Raw genomic sequence first — 15,420 nt, forward strand, 5'->3', positions numbered from 1 at the left:
TAATAGGGGGGTAACTTAGATTGACTTCCAGTATTTGGACACAAGCAATATTAATGGCTACCATTTACAGAATATTTATCTCAAGCAAAACAGCAATAACTGATTTATCTAGAGTAGGTACAAGACTCATCAGACACCGAAAGTTAAATATCGCATGGTTTCTCTTATGTGAGAAAACCAAAATAAAAATAATTTAAAGTGAAAAATGAAAAGACAAAACAAAGGAGGGTAGGCTTTGTGGAGATGAGAAGGGAATTTGGGGATAGCAGAGATAGGAGGGTCGAAAGCAGAAATGATTAAATGCGATATGTATGTGCGCCAATTCCCCAAGACTAATGTAATTATACCTTCAAACATATACCAAAAGATAAAAGTATACAAAAGAGAATAAATCAATTTGGGAAGGTTAAGTGGCTGTCTCAAAGTCACTAGTAAGTCCTGTGAAAGTTTGTTGACAAGGTCTCACATTTTTGCTCTAAATCATGTGTGTGTGTTTAACCTACATTGTGTTTGCATATAGTAATTCTGAAGATCCGATTTGGATTAAACTTTTAAAGGTGGCATGAGGACTATGTGAAGATCACTAGTGGTCATATTTTCATTATTCCTAGCACCAATATTTAACTGCTAAAATAGTTCACATTTTAAACATCTTCCCAAGGAAAAGAACATGGAGGCCAATCTAGACATTCAGGAAACACCAAAAAGACAACAGAAAGTAAAGCTAACAAAGCTACGATGACAAAAATGATCCAAGAAGTGAAATCAAAGGACAAGGTGTTAACATCACTCACTTTCCCCTGTGATCAATTTGGTCCTAGAAGCTAAGTAAGTTTGAATTATATGCTAAGTTTGAATCTATGCAGCAATCAATCTTATAAAAAAATTCTAATTGATTCTTTGAGTTCACTTATACATCTGAGAAAAAGGCTAAAAGGGAACAGATTGCCAATTTTTTAGGAAAGAATCCCTGACTACACTACTTACTGGTTTTGAAGTTTTCTGTTCCTTTTGTCCAAGCTAAAATTGACCAAATAAACTCTGTGATAATAATTATGTATTTCTTCGTAATACATTTACCCCACATAATGAACACAAATATTTGAGTGGTATCTCTCAGAGGCCAGGATTACAAATTATTTATTAAATACGCAGTAAACCGAGGAATTTCACATTCTCATTTTTTAATGTAAAAATGCTCTTTGTATCACTTGTCAGCCTTTTGGCTAAGATCAAGTGCATAAAATGCTCTTTGTGCCATATCTTAAACAAAATGTAATCAATAATTGTTAACATGGTCATTATTATTTCAATTGCATACAGAGCAACAATCTTAAAATGATATTATTTTCAAAAATTATGAACATTAATACATTATGTAAAAAGTTTTTTTACTTACTGGGTTTAGAGACTTAAGCAAAATTAGTGTTATTGCAGGCATACACAGAAAAAATAACTTCTAAAATTTTATTCCTAATTTTTTGTGGGGAGGTAAGGTCTCACTTTTTAGTTCAGGCTGGCTTTGAAATCACAGCAATCCTCCTGCCTCAACCTGTGGAGTTCTGGGATTACAGGCATATATCACCACACCCAGCTCTCCTAGATAAAATTTTGAAATAAATACTAGAAATCCCAAATACCTAAATGCAACATACAATAGAAAGATATGTACAGGAAATAACTGTCAAAGCAATGCATGGTTTCATATAAATTTGACCTCCTTACGGTGTAAAAGGACTTAACAAAGTTTTGTAAGCACATATTTTTGTTTCTGGTATTATTATAAATGCCAATAAAACTCACAAAACAAGAATGAACACCCAGCCTCATATTAAATAACATCACACAGTTATATGGATTAGATAAATACTGATGCTGTTACTTCTAAGTGGCATTCTATTTCAAGAAAACCAAACAAAAAGCCCACAAAGGTAGTTATGAAGTGAAAGGTAGTTATGAAATGAAACACCTCTTGATCTTATGCCCTTTTGCTTCACTTCCAAGCTCTGCCTTAGAAGTGCAAAGCTCTGACGTGTGTGTGTGTGTGTGTGTGTGTGTGTGTGTATTTCCTGGAATAATCTGTTGTGACTTTTTACTGCGTTTGTTCTCAGTATGTGGCATAAAATTCATAAATACAACTTGAGATTAGACTGTGCATTGCCAGACTAATATAAATTTCACATCCTAAGTGAGAAAAATCTTATTAGCAATTAAGGAATGGTTCTCTGACTGAGGAAAAAATATAAATGCACATCTATTTAAAAGTACAGTTGCCTTAAACTCAATCAACTACAGTAACAACACATATCCCAAATATGTATAACACTCAAATATACTAATAATTAAAATACTGTATTTCTGTACAAACAAGATCATAGTATAATGCATCGTAATATTGCTAGCTTAAAGAAGTTAAAACATAAAGGCTGAAAGTATAAGCAAGAGGACAGACTGCTTATTTTGAGTCTCAAGTCAGCTACTTCCTGTGTATAACCTCGTACAGCCAATTTAATGTGTGCATCATTATTTTATATAATCAATACATGATGATCCAATCCGAAGAGTGAAATTAAACAATTTTACATGTTTTAGCTAAAAGGCAATCTGATTCATGTTTACCACACTGAATTTAGAATTTCATGATGGGCCTAGTACAAATTTCTTACCATATAAAAATTCTAATACATGGACTAGGATAAAGCTCTCTAACGCTATTTCATAACAAAATTCTCAGGTGCCTATGAAAATATTTAATGCCTATTTGTTTTATATGGGCAAATTTGTGTTCCACTGGGACATGTTAAAACTAAAGACTAGATAATAATATTTTATTAAAGATAGAAAATATTACTACTTGATAATCATTTTAATCTTCATTGTAGTTCTCAGAATCTTGTGAGTTCATAATAACCATTTATCTATCAACAACCAAAAAGGAAAGATTTTATTAGTAACTCTTACTTCAGGATCGCCTACTGCAATATCCGGCATACAGTAGGTAATAAATGAACTGTGGAAAAGAGAAGAAAAATAGATAATTTTTCTGCAGTTTAGATTCAGAAGTGGCTTATAATCTAATTTTGTTTTTAACTGATCCTTTAATATAAAAATATATTTCCGTCCTCTAGCATTATTTATCCTTAGTAGGAAATACTGGGGCTATGAGTACCTAATGAAGATACAAGAAACAAACAAAAAAATCATTTTGTACTTATTTTGTATTTCTTACTTTATACACTTAAGCCAGTATACTACATGGTACCTATTAGGCTGCTAAATAAGAGCTCCCATCTTAAAAACATTTGCAGCATAGATGATTCATCTTTAATAAGGATAATGGCTCTAGTTCATCAGAGTTAAGTTTGATTTTATTTTTAATATATTGGGTTTTCTTATGTGGGCATTTGCTTTCAACTTATTACTCTGCTATGATTCATGGGAAGCAATGTCTGGCAGTAAAATTTCATAAGAATGGGAACAAAGTTCAATAAATAAAACTGTAATGGTAATTTCTCTCTCATGGCTAGATTTAGATTTCATTAGTCTCTACTTAGCCATGAAGAGATAGGATGAAAAGATAGTTCATGAGATCACCGATCTTTTGTGACAAGATTTTTACACAAATAATAAATTCATTAGGTATTTCATGGTTCGCTTCTTCCTCCCTTAAAAAAATTATTTTATGAAAAACAATGTCATCTACCAAAGAGAAATCTTATTTCAAGCATGATGAATTTGGCTACTTTTCTCTACTCCCTCTCCCCTTTTTAAAATTTGGCCCACTTTGCAAATTAGCATGGTTTAGTTATAAAAGCTTCCTGGGATTGTGAAATGTTACTAGACTTATTTGCAGTCTATGAATGATTTTAGAATATTAGATAAGCAAAGATATCTGAGATGAAATTATCGTCTGAATGCAGTAACATGGAAAAGAATGAATTACAGATGTAATTTATCCATCACAAGCAGATCCTAAACACTGATTATGTCTGTATTTGTGAAGAAAATTGAAAATGATAGAAAAGTATCTCAGCTTTTCTAACTTTAATTTTTCATGTTTTACTCTGTGTAATTTACTGTCAACTATTAACTGCAGATGCTTCTTGCCTTATTTGAGAACAGCATGGACTCAAGTATAAATGATTCTGTAATTCAGAAACCTAAACACTGAGTCTGGATTCCATGCCAAAAGATAAAGTCTAACTTAAGATACTGAGTCACACAAGCTCTGGAGGGGAAACAAGAGGGTCTTAGATCTTAGTAGCTGAGCTTCAATCTCACATTACCATAAACAAAAACATAAATATCGTTATATAGACACAGGTAGCTTCATAAAAATTCTGCTGAGCTTAAAACTGATTTTGTGCTAAAATATAGGTTGTTCCCTACTGCCAGGGATGACCCAAGACAGCTGCCTCAAGCTTAGTGGTCTGACTATAAGAACCCTCTTAGCTGTGCTCACAGAATTAGCAGTTGTGGGAGGAAAGAAAGAAAAAAAAAGAAAAGACAAAGCACCAGAGCCATTTCTCCTTCCCTTCAAGTTCCTCTTCCACCAATCTTTCGATTCTTGTTGAGACATTCCCCCTCCAAAACTTTTCTAGTACCTGCTAACACACTGGTCCTCTTGTGTTAGCAACCAGCTCCAAAGGACTGAGCTTTTAATATTTCCCCCACACACCAAAGTTTGAAACAGAAGTCTTACATCATATTCTCTGAACTGTCGAATCTCTACCATTATCACTCTCTAAATGTCTCTCTTCCCACATCTGGGTCTTTCTTACTGATCCCTTGACGACTACTCTGATAAAAGGGCCAGAAATCAAAAGCAAAAGAGTTCCTTTTGAGCTTCATCTATCTCTATATCCCTATTGCTACTAGTAATTAGAAAGCAACAGCACAAAAACAACCACACTCTTGAAAAATTCACAAAGTGAAGAGAACAGTTCATTAATATTAAAGTCCAGTCCATCAGGCTGAGGACCAACAAGTTGTACATTCAAAAAAAAAAAAAGTTGAGTCCTTAGAAAGGGAAGAGGTACATTGGAAGACATACTGACAAAGGAGTCTTCCCATCCAGGGGCTACAACCACAGAGAGCTTTGGACTGCAGCCCCTCTCTCCACACACTTTACTCTTTGCTTCTGCTGAGCCATTTCCCTGTTGAAGGCAAGCTGCAGGAAACAAGAACAGCCCACAGCTGAAGTTGGGGAAATTTCCTGCATGGCTAGCAGAAAATATTTAGGAAAGCCACTTCCCCTACAGTAGGCCCAGATGAATTACTGAACCCCAAACTGAAAGATAAAATACATATTTCCATAGGAATAGTCTGACAAAAGCAGTTGGGGTCTATAAGGGAGTAGTACTTGAGATCGATGATAAGACTGATACTCAGAATACTTTTGTAGAGCCTCTTGGATTTAAGTAATAAGTAGAGTTTTTAGAGTATTATTTACTCTAGGCTACAACTCAAGCATCCTTTTTTTTTTTTGTTTTAATACATTGAAGGGACAATATATAAACAGTGGCTACTATTCTAAGATGGTTAATTTAAAATATTTTTCCCATATGACTGCGAATTTAAAACAGATAATCTTTGAGGGCTACTGCCAGTGTTCTTGCTGCTATCCTGTATTTATTTGTTGATTCATTTGTTGACTTAAAATACAAATTACTTTTGAGCACTGTTTTAGACTCTGTGCCACATATTTGTCTTAGATATTCATTGTTATCCTTTAGCACTGTGATTTCTTTGTTGGATCCTTAGAATATGTGTATGTAGATTTAAAAGCAACGTTTTAGACCAAAGTAGTTAAAAAGTACAGGTTCTGAAATCAGTTTACCAGGATTCAAGTCCACATTTTAGTAGCTGATCAAACTGAGCCACTGCCTGACCACTGATTTTCACTATGCCCATCCGTGAAATGGGGGTAGCATCAGTAACTACCTCAACAAGCTAAATTCTACAAAAACAAAAAGCACTGAAAACACTGACAGAAATAGAGTAATAGTCACTAGCGGAAATTAGAAACTCTATTTGTAGAAATGGAAATTGAATAACTACAGAAACTTCTGTCATGTAAAATCATTTAGAACCTTTTTTTATGGCAGGTATTATTGTTATATTCAAGGTATAAACATGTAACAATATATAAATATGTACAATAGGAAAATTAAAATGAAGCTATTTTATTTTTCTATACAAGTAAAATAAATTCATTTCTGATATGCCAGGATTATTATCTAAATAGCCAAGACAGGCAAAATGATAATAAGTTTGCCAAGATAGTAAGAAACATGTCTCTTCAGAAGAGGTCTCCTTTCAACTACCCTCGTACTTAGGTGCTTTTCAAGATTTGACACTTGAAGTTTTTTGCCAGGGGAAAATATTATCTAAATTTCTTATTCTAGTCATCACCCTCCCAAACATCCATTCTCCCTTTCCATCTTTCCATCTCACCAGAGGCCTGATTTTAATCAGGACAACAGTTAAATGGCTAGTATTTCAGAAATCCCTGATGCCAACATCAGCCAGTGAGGAGCAGGGAAAGTCACTGGGTAAAGTTCAGAGGACTTCTGTTAAAAAGATCCTAATCAGACTGGCATATGGATTTTTGCCCCCTTCCTTTTCCTGCTTCCTAGAATAAAGGTGTGATGGCTGGTGTTGCCAATGTGGATGCCCAGGGCTCCTCAGGAACTAAGGGTAAAGGAAGCTGAGTCCTCATGACTACAAAGTCAACAAACAGACCTAGACAAGTGCTAAAATATAAAGTCCTGATTTATGTCAAATGCTGAGAAGGGGGAAGTTTCAATGTTGCATGTAATTCTTCACAGACAAAATGCCTAAACCACTTCTAAGTGACACTGGAATGAAATATAAAGAGGCATCATGACCAACAGTTCTGAAACTGAACAGTTAGAAAGATGGAAAGATCTCAGAGGTAACAAAAAATGCAGTGATTAAAAACCACCCAGGCTCAAATATATATATGAGAAAGATGTTAAATTAAAAATGAGGGGTTATATAGCTTACTAATGAAATAATTTTCAAAACTCAAACTCTTTATTGCACAGAAAACCCTATGTCTAACAAGAAATATAAACTTATCTCAAAGTGGAAATCTTTAAAAAATATTTCTAAAGAGTAGGGATGATGTTATCTATAGATGTGGCATGTGATATTTTCATATTAACTATAGTAGTAGATAAAAATACTGTTGTTGTTCAGTATAGTCTGAGTAAAGAATAAGAAGCCCTCATTAGAATGTTTAGAGGGAAATTCACAGAGAAGTTATTACAACAATCTATTATATTTCAAATAACAGAGCATTTCTATCGAGCCTTCCGAGTTGCTTCTACTTGTTTCTGCATGGTAATGTCTGCATTAAGTCAAAGGCCATCTATTTAGTTACTCATTTCTACTGACCCTCATAATTTTTGGCCTCACTGTTAACACAAAAACCTGTTCCCTATCTAAAACCACAGAATAGTGCTTCTGCTAAAGTTCTTTTTAAAAAGCTAAAATTTCCCTCAATTGGATCTCTTTATAACAAAATAAGAAGCTTTGTCTAAGTCTGTGGGAAGGCAGAGATACTGCTCAGCATGAAAGGTAGTGGATTAGCAACATTGATAGATGAAATCCTCTCCTTATCCTAGGCAAGGAAAAGGCTTCCCAAACTAGGTCCCTAGGTGTCTGTGTTGGTCTGATAAACATTAAATGCCACACTTCTCACATGAACTGGGTATATGTTGCACAATTCTCTAACTGGAGATTTATCCTGCATTGTATGGACTCTTAAGTAACAGCCTATGCATGAAATTGTTGTGAGGCTTTTCAATGGAATTGGAATTTTCAGTAGTTTTACATGTCTGAGCTACAACCAAAACTTTGAACCCAATTTTTAAGTAATATTTTTCCCTATGTTTACTTTTTAGTATGCCTCACCCTCACAATAAACCAAGGTTTGATGAGAAAAAGAAAAGATGCAGTGTATCAAAATCTTATGAAATAAAAAATAACTAATTGTAGAAATAATGTTTTAAATGGTTTGATTCACAATGTCTTGAAATTTGTTCAATAGTTTTAAAAAGCCTTTATTTAAAAATATTTTTTCTAAAGACTTTCTATCAGAACTTAGTCACATGAATACAGTTATTAGTATTGTCAAAGCAGGTGCAGTCTTTACAAATTTCATTAAAGAAATGTTCACATTAGAATCAATAATATCCTGGCATATTTACAGGGAAAACTTCACAGATTCGTGAAGTATCTGCTTCAGAAATACAATGTGAATTTGGGTATCACACACACTGATGCACAAGTGGTGCCTGATAGATAACTCACCTTTAAAGATACTACGGAAAAATGAGGAACTTCTGTCAATCTGTAGCTGAAAGACATACTGAATACCTGTGCGTATAGAGTTACATACAAATATGATACAATAATTTGTCAAAATTTGGACACCCTAAGAAATGTCATTACCAAAAGCAAACAAAAATAAAACTCTTAGGAAACTACTAGGTAAAAATGTTAATTCAAAACTGGGTGTTTATCAGGAACTTGCACAGCAGGCATTTTCCCAGGATTATCAGTTATATTTGTTTTAAATATAGTATAAAGTCTATTCTGGTGGTTTATAAAGAAGAGCAGCAACAAAAGCAATTTCTGGATTGAAGGTATCCTGTACTAATGATGAGAGATATTCTAAAATGAACACTTTTGGGGCAACTTTATCACTTCTCTATGCCACCTACTTCATATGTGAGAATCCAGAGACGTGATTTACCTTATCGTTAGTCTTTTCGTTGCTTGTTTACTATGTTCACCTATCTGTGAGCCTTCTAATACCAGATGTGCATACTTTACATATTTTGCTAAGTCTCAGAGGCACTTTAAAAGTGCTCATTAAATGCCCTTGAGTCCATGACCCTTTGCAGTATAATCTAATCTCCGAGGTCTCTGTGATAAATTTCATCAATGGATATGTGTATTTATAACCATAAATATATTTATGTATAATAGTGAAATGAAAGTTGAATTGCTCTACACTTAATCTTAGCCAAAAGGCCAAGAAGCGATAGTTGAATTGTTCTAAACATATTTCCACCATTTGATGAGAATAATCTCCTAAAGTTTTCTCCCTCCCTCATCCAAAAATAGATACTTAAAAAAGATAATTCAGTAAATAATATATATATATTTCTTTTGATCATATGGCAGTTTATTTTTTGAAATATAAATAACTCAGTATCACATTAAAATACATTCTGTAGATTCCCTTTGCATAAACTCTTATTAAACTGTCTAAATTTTGAAATTCAGAGGTCGTGACTGAAGAAAGTAGGTAGCTTGTCACTGTAACTATTATAAAATTAATTCTTAAACAGCATTCTAATGGTGGCTTACAGTCATGGCATTTAAAAAAATTTTTTTTTCTTTTTTGTTCTTTTCATAAGCCATGGAGAGAAAAATCCTCTTCATCACAAACAATGCACCTTTTCAAATGTTCTGGTTTTCTGTTAGCTAAGAAACCCAAATCTATAATTTGCAAGCACATGAAGTCTAAGGCGGACTATACTTTACTATTGTAAAGTAAAACTGAAAAGGTAAAGGTAAAATAGACTTACTGCTCTCCTCATCAGTCTAATTCTGATATACCTAACACAGAGTCTGCACTACCATGTATTCTCATTTTACTTAGCAACATGTTTAAAGAATTTTACAGTCCCCTGTAGTATATTTAACCTAGCATAATTTTTAAAACCTTAAAATCACCAGGATTCAACAGAAGTGTGACCAGCCATGTTTTCTTCTTATCTTTAGTAATACACAATGGATTTGTTTTATGTACTTTCTTGAACCATTCTACTCATGCTTTCTTAATGAAACAAATTCTCCTCTTGTAACCAGAAGTCTGCCATAAACGTAAGTCACCTGGGAGCCTGGCCAAAGTCTGAAGCAGCACAGCTGAAGGGTACAGCCATTTCACAGGGTCCTCTCAGAGAGTATTTGGTTTGCTTTCCTAACTTTCTAAAAATAGTAGATTACACAGGCTACCTCCATCTCGTGGCTCAAGAACTCAAAAGAGGCGGTACTACAGATTTCAGTAATACATAGAACACATTTTGTTAAAGAAGCCAGGGTATTACAAGTCCTCTAAACTTCTTCCATTTACTCTCTGAGACAACGCAAGTGATCTAGCGGTTACTGGCATGGAACTTTCATAACACTTCCAAATTTCAAAACTTTAAGCATGAGTCAGTTACTTTAACTTCTAAAATGTGTTTTTGATCTATTCATGCCACTAGATATAATACAGCAAGAGTACTATCTAAAAGACAGAATTCTAAATATCGTACAATTACATAATAGGTCATACTTTTTTAAACGTGGGTACTTAAAACTGCATATTCTGAATTGTTTTAATTAATTCTGAAAATGTTACTTCACTAACATTTCAGGAGTTCCTGTCCTGAGTATGAAGCTCCATCATTAAAAAAATTGCCTATTTTTTCTTATTAAAATCCAAATATTTTACCATGTTTTAGATACTAGAAATTTTCATATTTTAAGACAAAAAGGACATACTTTACACTAATTAGCTGCTATAACAATTTATTTCACAAATAAATTTGAAATTTTACAGTTTTTTAAAAACTGTGGCAGTTGAATCTTCTTAACCACAGAGCTTGTCGTTAAGCAACACTGCTGCTTTACTCAAAGGGGAACTGTTCTGTGGCCACAAATGAGCAGCAACTAAAAAAATATTTTGAGATGGAAAAATAGCAACAGAATATTAATGTTTCACAGTGTTTCCAAGAGCTGTGGAGGCAGGTCTTCTCTCAGTGTCACAGCCAAATTTAAGGTCTTAGTTTTGTAGCTACCAGTATACCATCAATTGTCTGTAAGATTAAAAGTCAGATTTACTAGTAATTGGATCAAAACAGGGTTGCTCATGGACACAGCTGGTTACTGACAAGAGCAATTAGCCTTTTGTCCCTCATATTATGGGTCCCAGTCTAATTATACCTGAATTCAGTCAGCATGAATTTAGGAATACACAGTCACAAAGGCACAACCACTGTGCCCTTCATCAATGCCTTTCAGAGGATAGAGGAGAAAGGGTTAATGTGCAACTGCTGCTGAATGATCTCTGGGACTATAACATTAAGAATAATCTAACATTTTAAGAATTTTCTGGCTGTTAACACCTTCCTTTTACCCTGCTCTGAAGATGATATCCTTGGAATCTTTGGCAAAACTTTAACAAAGTGAGCAGTCCAAAGTAGATCCAGAAGCAATCAATTGAAACAGTTAATTTATATCTCACCATGATGTTATTTTCAAAGGCATATTATTATAGCACTATTAGTATTTTAAAAAACAAGATGGATCTCTAAGACTTTCACTTTTCCCTGTATGTAGATATGGATATATGATAGTGACCACCTCACACTTTCAGAAAATTTCCCTGGAGCACTATTATTCAGAAGTAATTTAAATAAAATAAGTAAATTTAGACTACACAAGAACACATTTCTAGTCATGACCTTGCATGTCAAAGAAAAGACACATATAGTATCTTTTAAAACACCCAATTTCAAACCTGATACCTGCATTATAAGTCCAATGACATTTCTGAATGTCAAGAAATGCTAAAATAAATCTTCTAGTTACAATGCCCACAAAGCTAACTTTAAATATGTCTAGCTGACACTGTTACAAATAAAAACTAGTTACAATCTAACAGAAAATAAACTGCTTATTTCACACTAGAATTTCTGAGACTGAAAAATCCAATTAAAATAGCACTGATGAGAGTTTCTACTTATTTGTATAACTCACAATGGACAAAGTTTATGCTCCAAATAAGGTACTATAGGCAGCAGTTTGGGGTTTCACTTTGGCTTATATATTTACTTCATAAAATGCATGGCTGCTGCCCTAAAAATAATATGCCCATAAAATAAAAAAGAAAACCCAAAATGTCAAAATATTAAAAGGGTAAAAATTAAGATTTTTTTTTTGCTGTTCTCTTACAATACAGTACCTTTACCAAAAAACAAAAACAAAACAAAACAAAAATCTTCATTCAGCTATTGTCATGGCCTCATATATAATATAGACATATGTCAAATATACACAGGCCTACATTTTCCACTCCCAAGCTGACATCAATTTTGCTGTTACTACATCAAATTTATAATTACAATTCTGTTCTAGAAAAAAAGTCATGGAGTTATTTAAGGTCTGATAAGTCATTCACAACAAAGTTTGTCTAGACTTGGTTTTATCATAACTCATAAAGTTTCCCAGCCCAACATCATCAATAAGAACATACCAAGTAACTAAACTAACAATGCAATCAATCCCCAATCAGAGGACTGTATGTCCAAACCACCTTTATTCAATTATGCAGATCCTTACAATAATATAATATTTACTCACTTTCAATGAATCAAAGCAGGCGATTACGCGTCCATTTTCAACTTGGCAGCTTTTCGAAGGATGTGCAAATTTACATTCCGTGTCTGGCCGTGAGCAAGTCCCCCTTTGAAACTCTCTACATACTTCCAGTGTTAGCCATTTTGTATCCCGAATTGGTGTGACATTAACAGCCATGTTTAGATTTTACAGGTAGTTAAATTTTTCAGTGAAACCAACAAACCCAACCACCGAAAAAAAACAGCAACAACCAAAAAAAAGATGAACTGATAAAACTGTAAAATGATGAAAATGTCCCCTTCAAAATACTTTTCCCCTACTCCCTGCTTTTAAAAGTACATGGAAAAGTGTATTGTCAATATCAAGGAAAAGATCTCCTACTAGAAATTCACAGCATGAAACTGTTAATTCAAAGAGGTTTTGGTTTTTAGAGAAATACTAGAATTATAAGTAGATGAATGCTTAAAAGTAGGGCCTGGAATCAGCCTTGTGCTCTCAGTAACCCCTTCCCAGTGCCAATTTGGAGCCCAAAATGCAAGCATGAAAACGTGGCAGACCCTCTGACACCGAATTTCCAAGCTGCTTTCAGCAAAGTTGTCTGAAAGGGAATCTCCTCACAGCTGAATTTGCAATGGAGTTTGGTGGTGCAATCGGTATTGATTAGTTTGGCATAGACAGATGCAGCAGTTTAGAGCAAAATCGAGAAAATGATTTTGTTTTCCTCCTTGATTTCCTGGCAGAAGATATCTTACTTTTTCAGCAACCTTTTCCTTTAAAACTAAAGCAGCCTAGGGCAATGCCAGATATACTTAGAGCTTTTCTCTTGATTATAAGTAGAAATGGGGGTGTCTGGGCTAGAGGTGGAGGGTGGATGTGCTGTCGTCACAGTCTAGCTGGCAGCAAGCAAGGCAAAAGCAGAGACTGCTCTAGAAGCGGTTCCAAGCAGCAGAGACGTCAGGAAAGGCACTTCTTAGTACCAACCTGTAGAAAAAAGAGATAGGTTAAGATTTACTAAGTAGTACTTCTCTGATGTCCTACAGTATCACAACCTCGCCATGTGATACCAGACTAAGCAACAGTCAAAGTCAGCCGCTTTCTCTCCCTCTCTCTCCCACACAGACACACAAAAAATACTTACAGTGAGACATATTGCAGCCAGCCATCGTAGATTTATTAAAAAAGGGGGCCGTTTCCCCTTGTAGAGCAATGCATGATAGAGAGATAACCAATCACAGACAGTGTTGCAGCAATATTCTGGGCAAAAAGCCAATAGTGTGGGTTGTCTTATGAAAGGTCGTGCCTGTCAGACGTTCATTACTATGCTATAAGCACAGAAAATGTCCATCAGATGTGACTTATTCCACTGCAAGAGGACGAGCATGTGGGTTTTGAATTTACCCAACATGCAGTTAGTGGACTAAACCATGTTAGTTTCAAAACAGCTCCTAACACAAGTCAAAGCACTTGAAGATCATTACCAAGGAATAAAATGCAAGGTTTAAAAATTGCAGCTGACTTCCAAGCTGCTTTTCCTCAAGCTTAGTGCAGGGACTGGCACTGAACAGCCTGCTCCTGCTGTCCTGACACGTGAATAAAAAAGGAAAGGGGTGTTTACAAATGGTACATTCTCCTGACCTATCCAATTTACTTCCTTCTAAAGCCTAAGTCCTGCCCCTCCGCTGAAAGCAGCACTCATACTGTAAAACTATTCCATTCAGCCGGCAGACACTTTGTCAATATATCACAGGCAGGCGAGATATGAACAAAAGCATCCTTTATTCTGACATTTTTAAAGCAGAAGCTGAGGTCATGTGGGGAAAATAAGGAGTGCAGTGTTGTCAGTGTGTCTGGTAAATCTGAAGTCAACCTCAAGGGAGAAAGTGATTCCATCGCAGAAACATTAAATATTAAGTGAGCAATTTGATTTGGGCAGTGTGGTGTACTTTGGAAGTTCAATTCCAAATGAAGCTGGGAAGTAGGGGCTGAGGGAACCCTACTGCCTGGTGATCCATTAACTCAGCAAGGTAAGACTGCTTACTCCTCTTAGAGGAGGGCATTTTTGCATTTAACAACTTATTTTCTCTTTTAATCAGGGTGGAAAACTTTCAGAAAATTTTTACCAGCTAGAAATAAAACGGTATTTTATTTTTTCTTTTTGAATGTTGCCAATGAAGAAGATATGGCTTAAGAAACTAAGTTTTACATTCCACGGAGACAAAGACACTATGTAATACAATTTGATTAGTTACTTTCTCATGGACCCAAATAGGTCCACTGGCATGTGGCACTTTTATAATTTTGAAAATTAAGAGTGTAGAATATGAATATATACTGGAAACATGAATAGCAAACTTTAAAATTATTTCTTCTAAGGCTGAAACTACTCTGAGTGATTTTGTTTGTTTGTTTGTTTCATTTCATTTTGTTTGCTTGTTTCATTTCTATTGTGATTCTAGAGAAAGAATCCAAGGCGTTCACACTGAGCCCTTCCCTAATCCCTTTTCAAAAAATCTTATGTCGAGAAAGAGTCTCAGTTACCTAGGCTGGGCTCAAACTTCTGATCCTCCTGCCTCAGCCTCCTAGAGAAATGAGATTTAGTACTGCATAAACATTACAATTCATAACATTAATTTTAAAAACCTTTCCAAAATTATTTGGAAACAGTATAATTAAGACAACTTTTGATAGCAACTAAAAGAAACAGCTCATCCAAGTATTCAAGAAATGCATTTGTTTTCAAAAATCTTTTTAGGTCCTAACACCTGGCTCCATAAGAAAAAAGTCAATTAAGAGTCAAAAACCCCAAGCTGTTCTACCTTCCTGAATTTGTTCTGCATTCAGAATTTTCTCAATAATGTCATGGCTTGAGCATGTACCACATGCATGACTTAGTACTGCTCTCCACAAGCTTAAAATATCTTACCAGCAATGGTTCTCCTCCTATAAAGCGAGGGAAGACACCACTTCCTCCAAGAA

The 15,420-nt window shown here is 34.7% G+C and overlaps 1 protein-coding gene and 1 pseudogene across 9 annotated transcripts in view; both read right to left on the reverse strand.

Annotated features, from left to right (window-relative positions):
- The window catches only part of Mbnl1 (muscleblind like splicing regulator 1), a 168,817-nt gene that overhangs the window by 123,918 nt on the left and 29,479 nt on the right, over nt 1-15,420 (reverse strand). For 2 of the 9 annotated variants that reach the window (XM_010625332.3, XM_033759300.1), the window contains exons 1-2: nt 13,583-13,924; nt 12,448-13,425 (exon numbers count right to left, since the gene is read on the reverse strand). The exons of 2 other annotated variants lie outside the window; for them this stretch is intronic. In XM_010625332.3, coding sequence (XP_010623634.1) covers nt 12,448-12,621 — 174 coding nt within the window. In that variant the 5' untranslated portion in view covers nt 12,622-13,425; nt 13,583-13,924. Of the gene's footprint in view, nt 1-12,447; nt 13,426-13,582; nt 13,925-15,420 lie in introns of those variants that run through there. 5 more of the 9 variants (XM_010625331.3, XM_010625330.3, XM_010625326.3 and 2 more) reach the window with 4 other exon arrangements.
- LOC117284552 lies at nt 8,917-9,078 on the reverse strand (annotated as a pseudogene).

Source organism: Fukomys damarensis, unplaced genomic scaffold, assembly GCF_012274545.1.
Source record: "Fukomys damarensis isolate Sample0158 unplaced genomic scaffold, DMR_v1.0_HiC HiC_scaffold_37, whole genome shotgun sequence".
Taxonomy (NCBI): domain Eukaryota; kingdom Metazoa; phylum Chordata; class Mammalia; order Rodentia; family Bathyergidae; genus Fukomys; species Fukomys damarensis.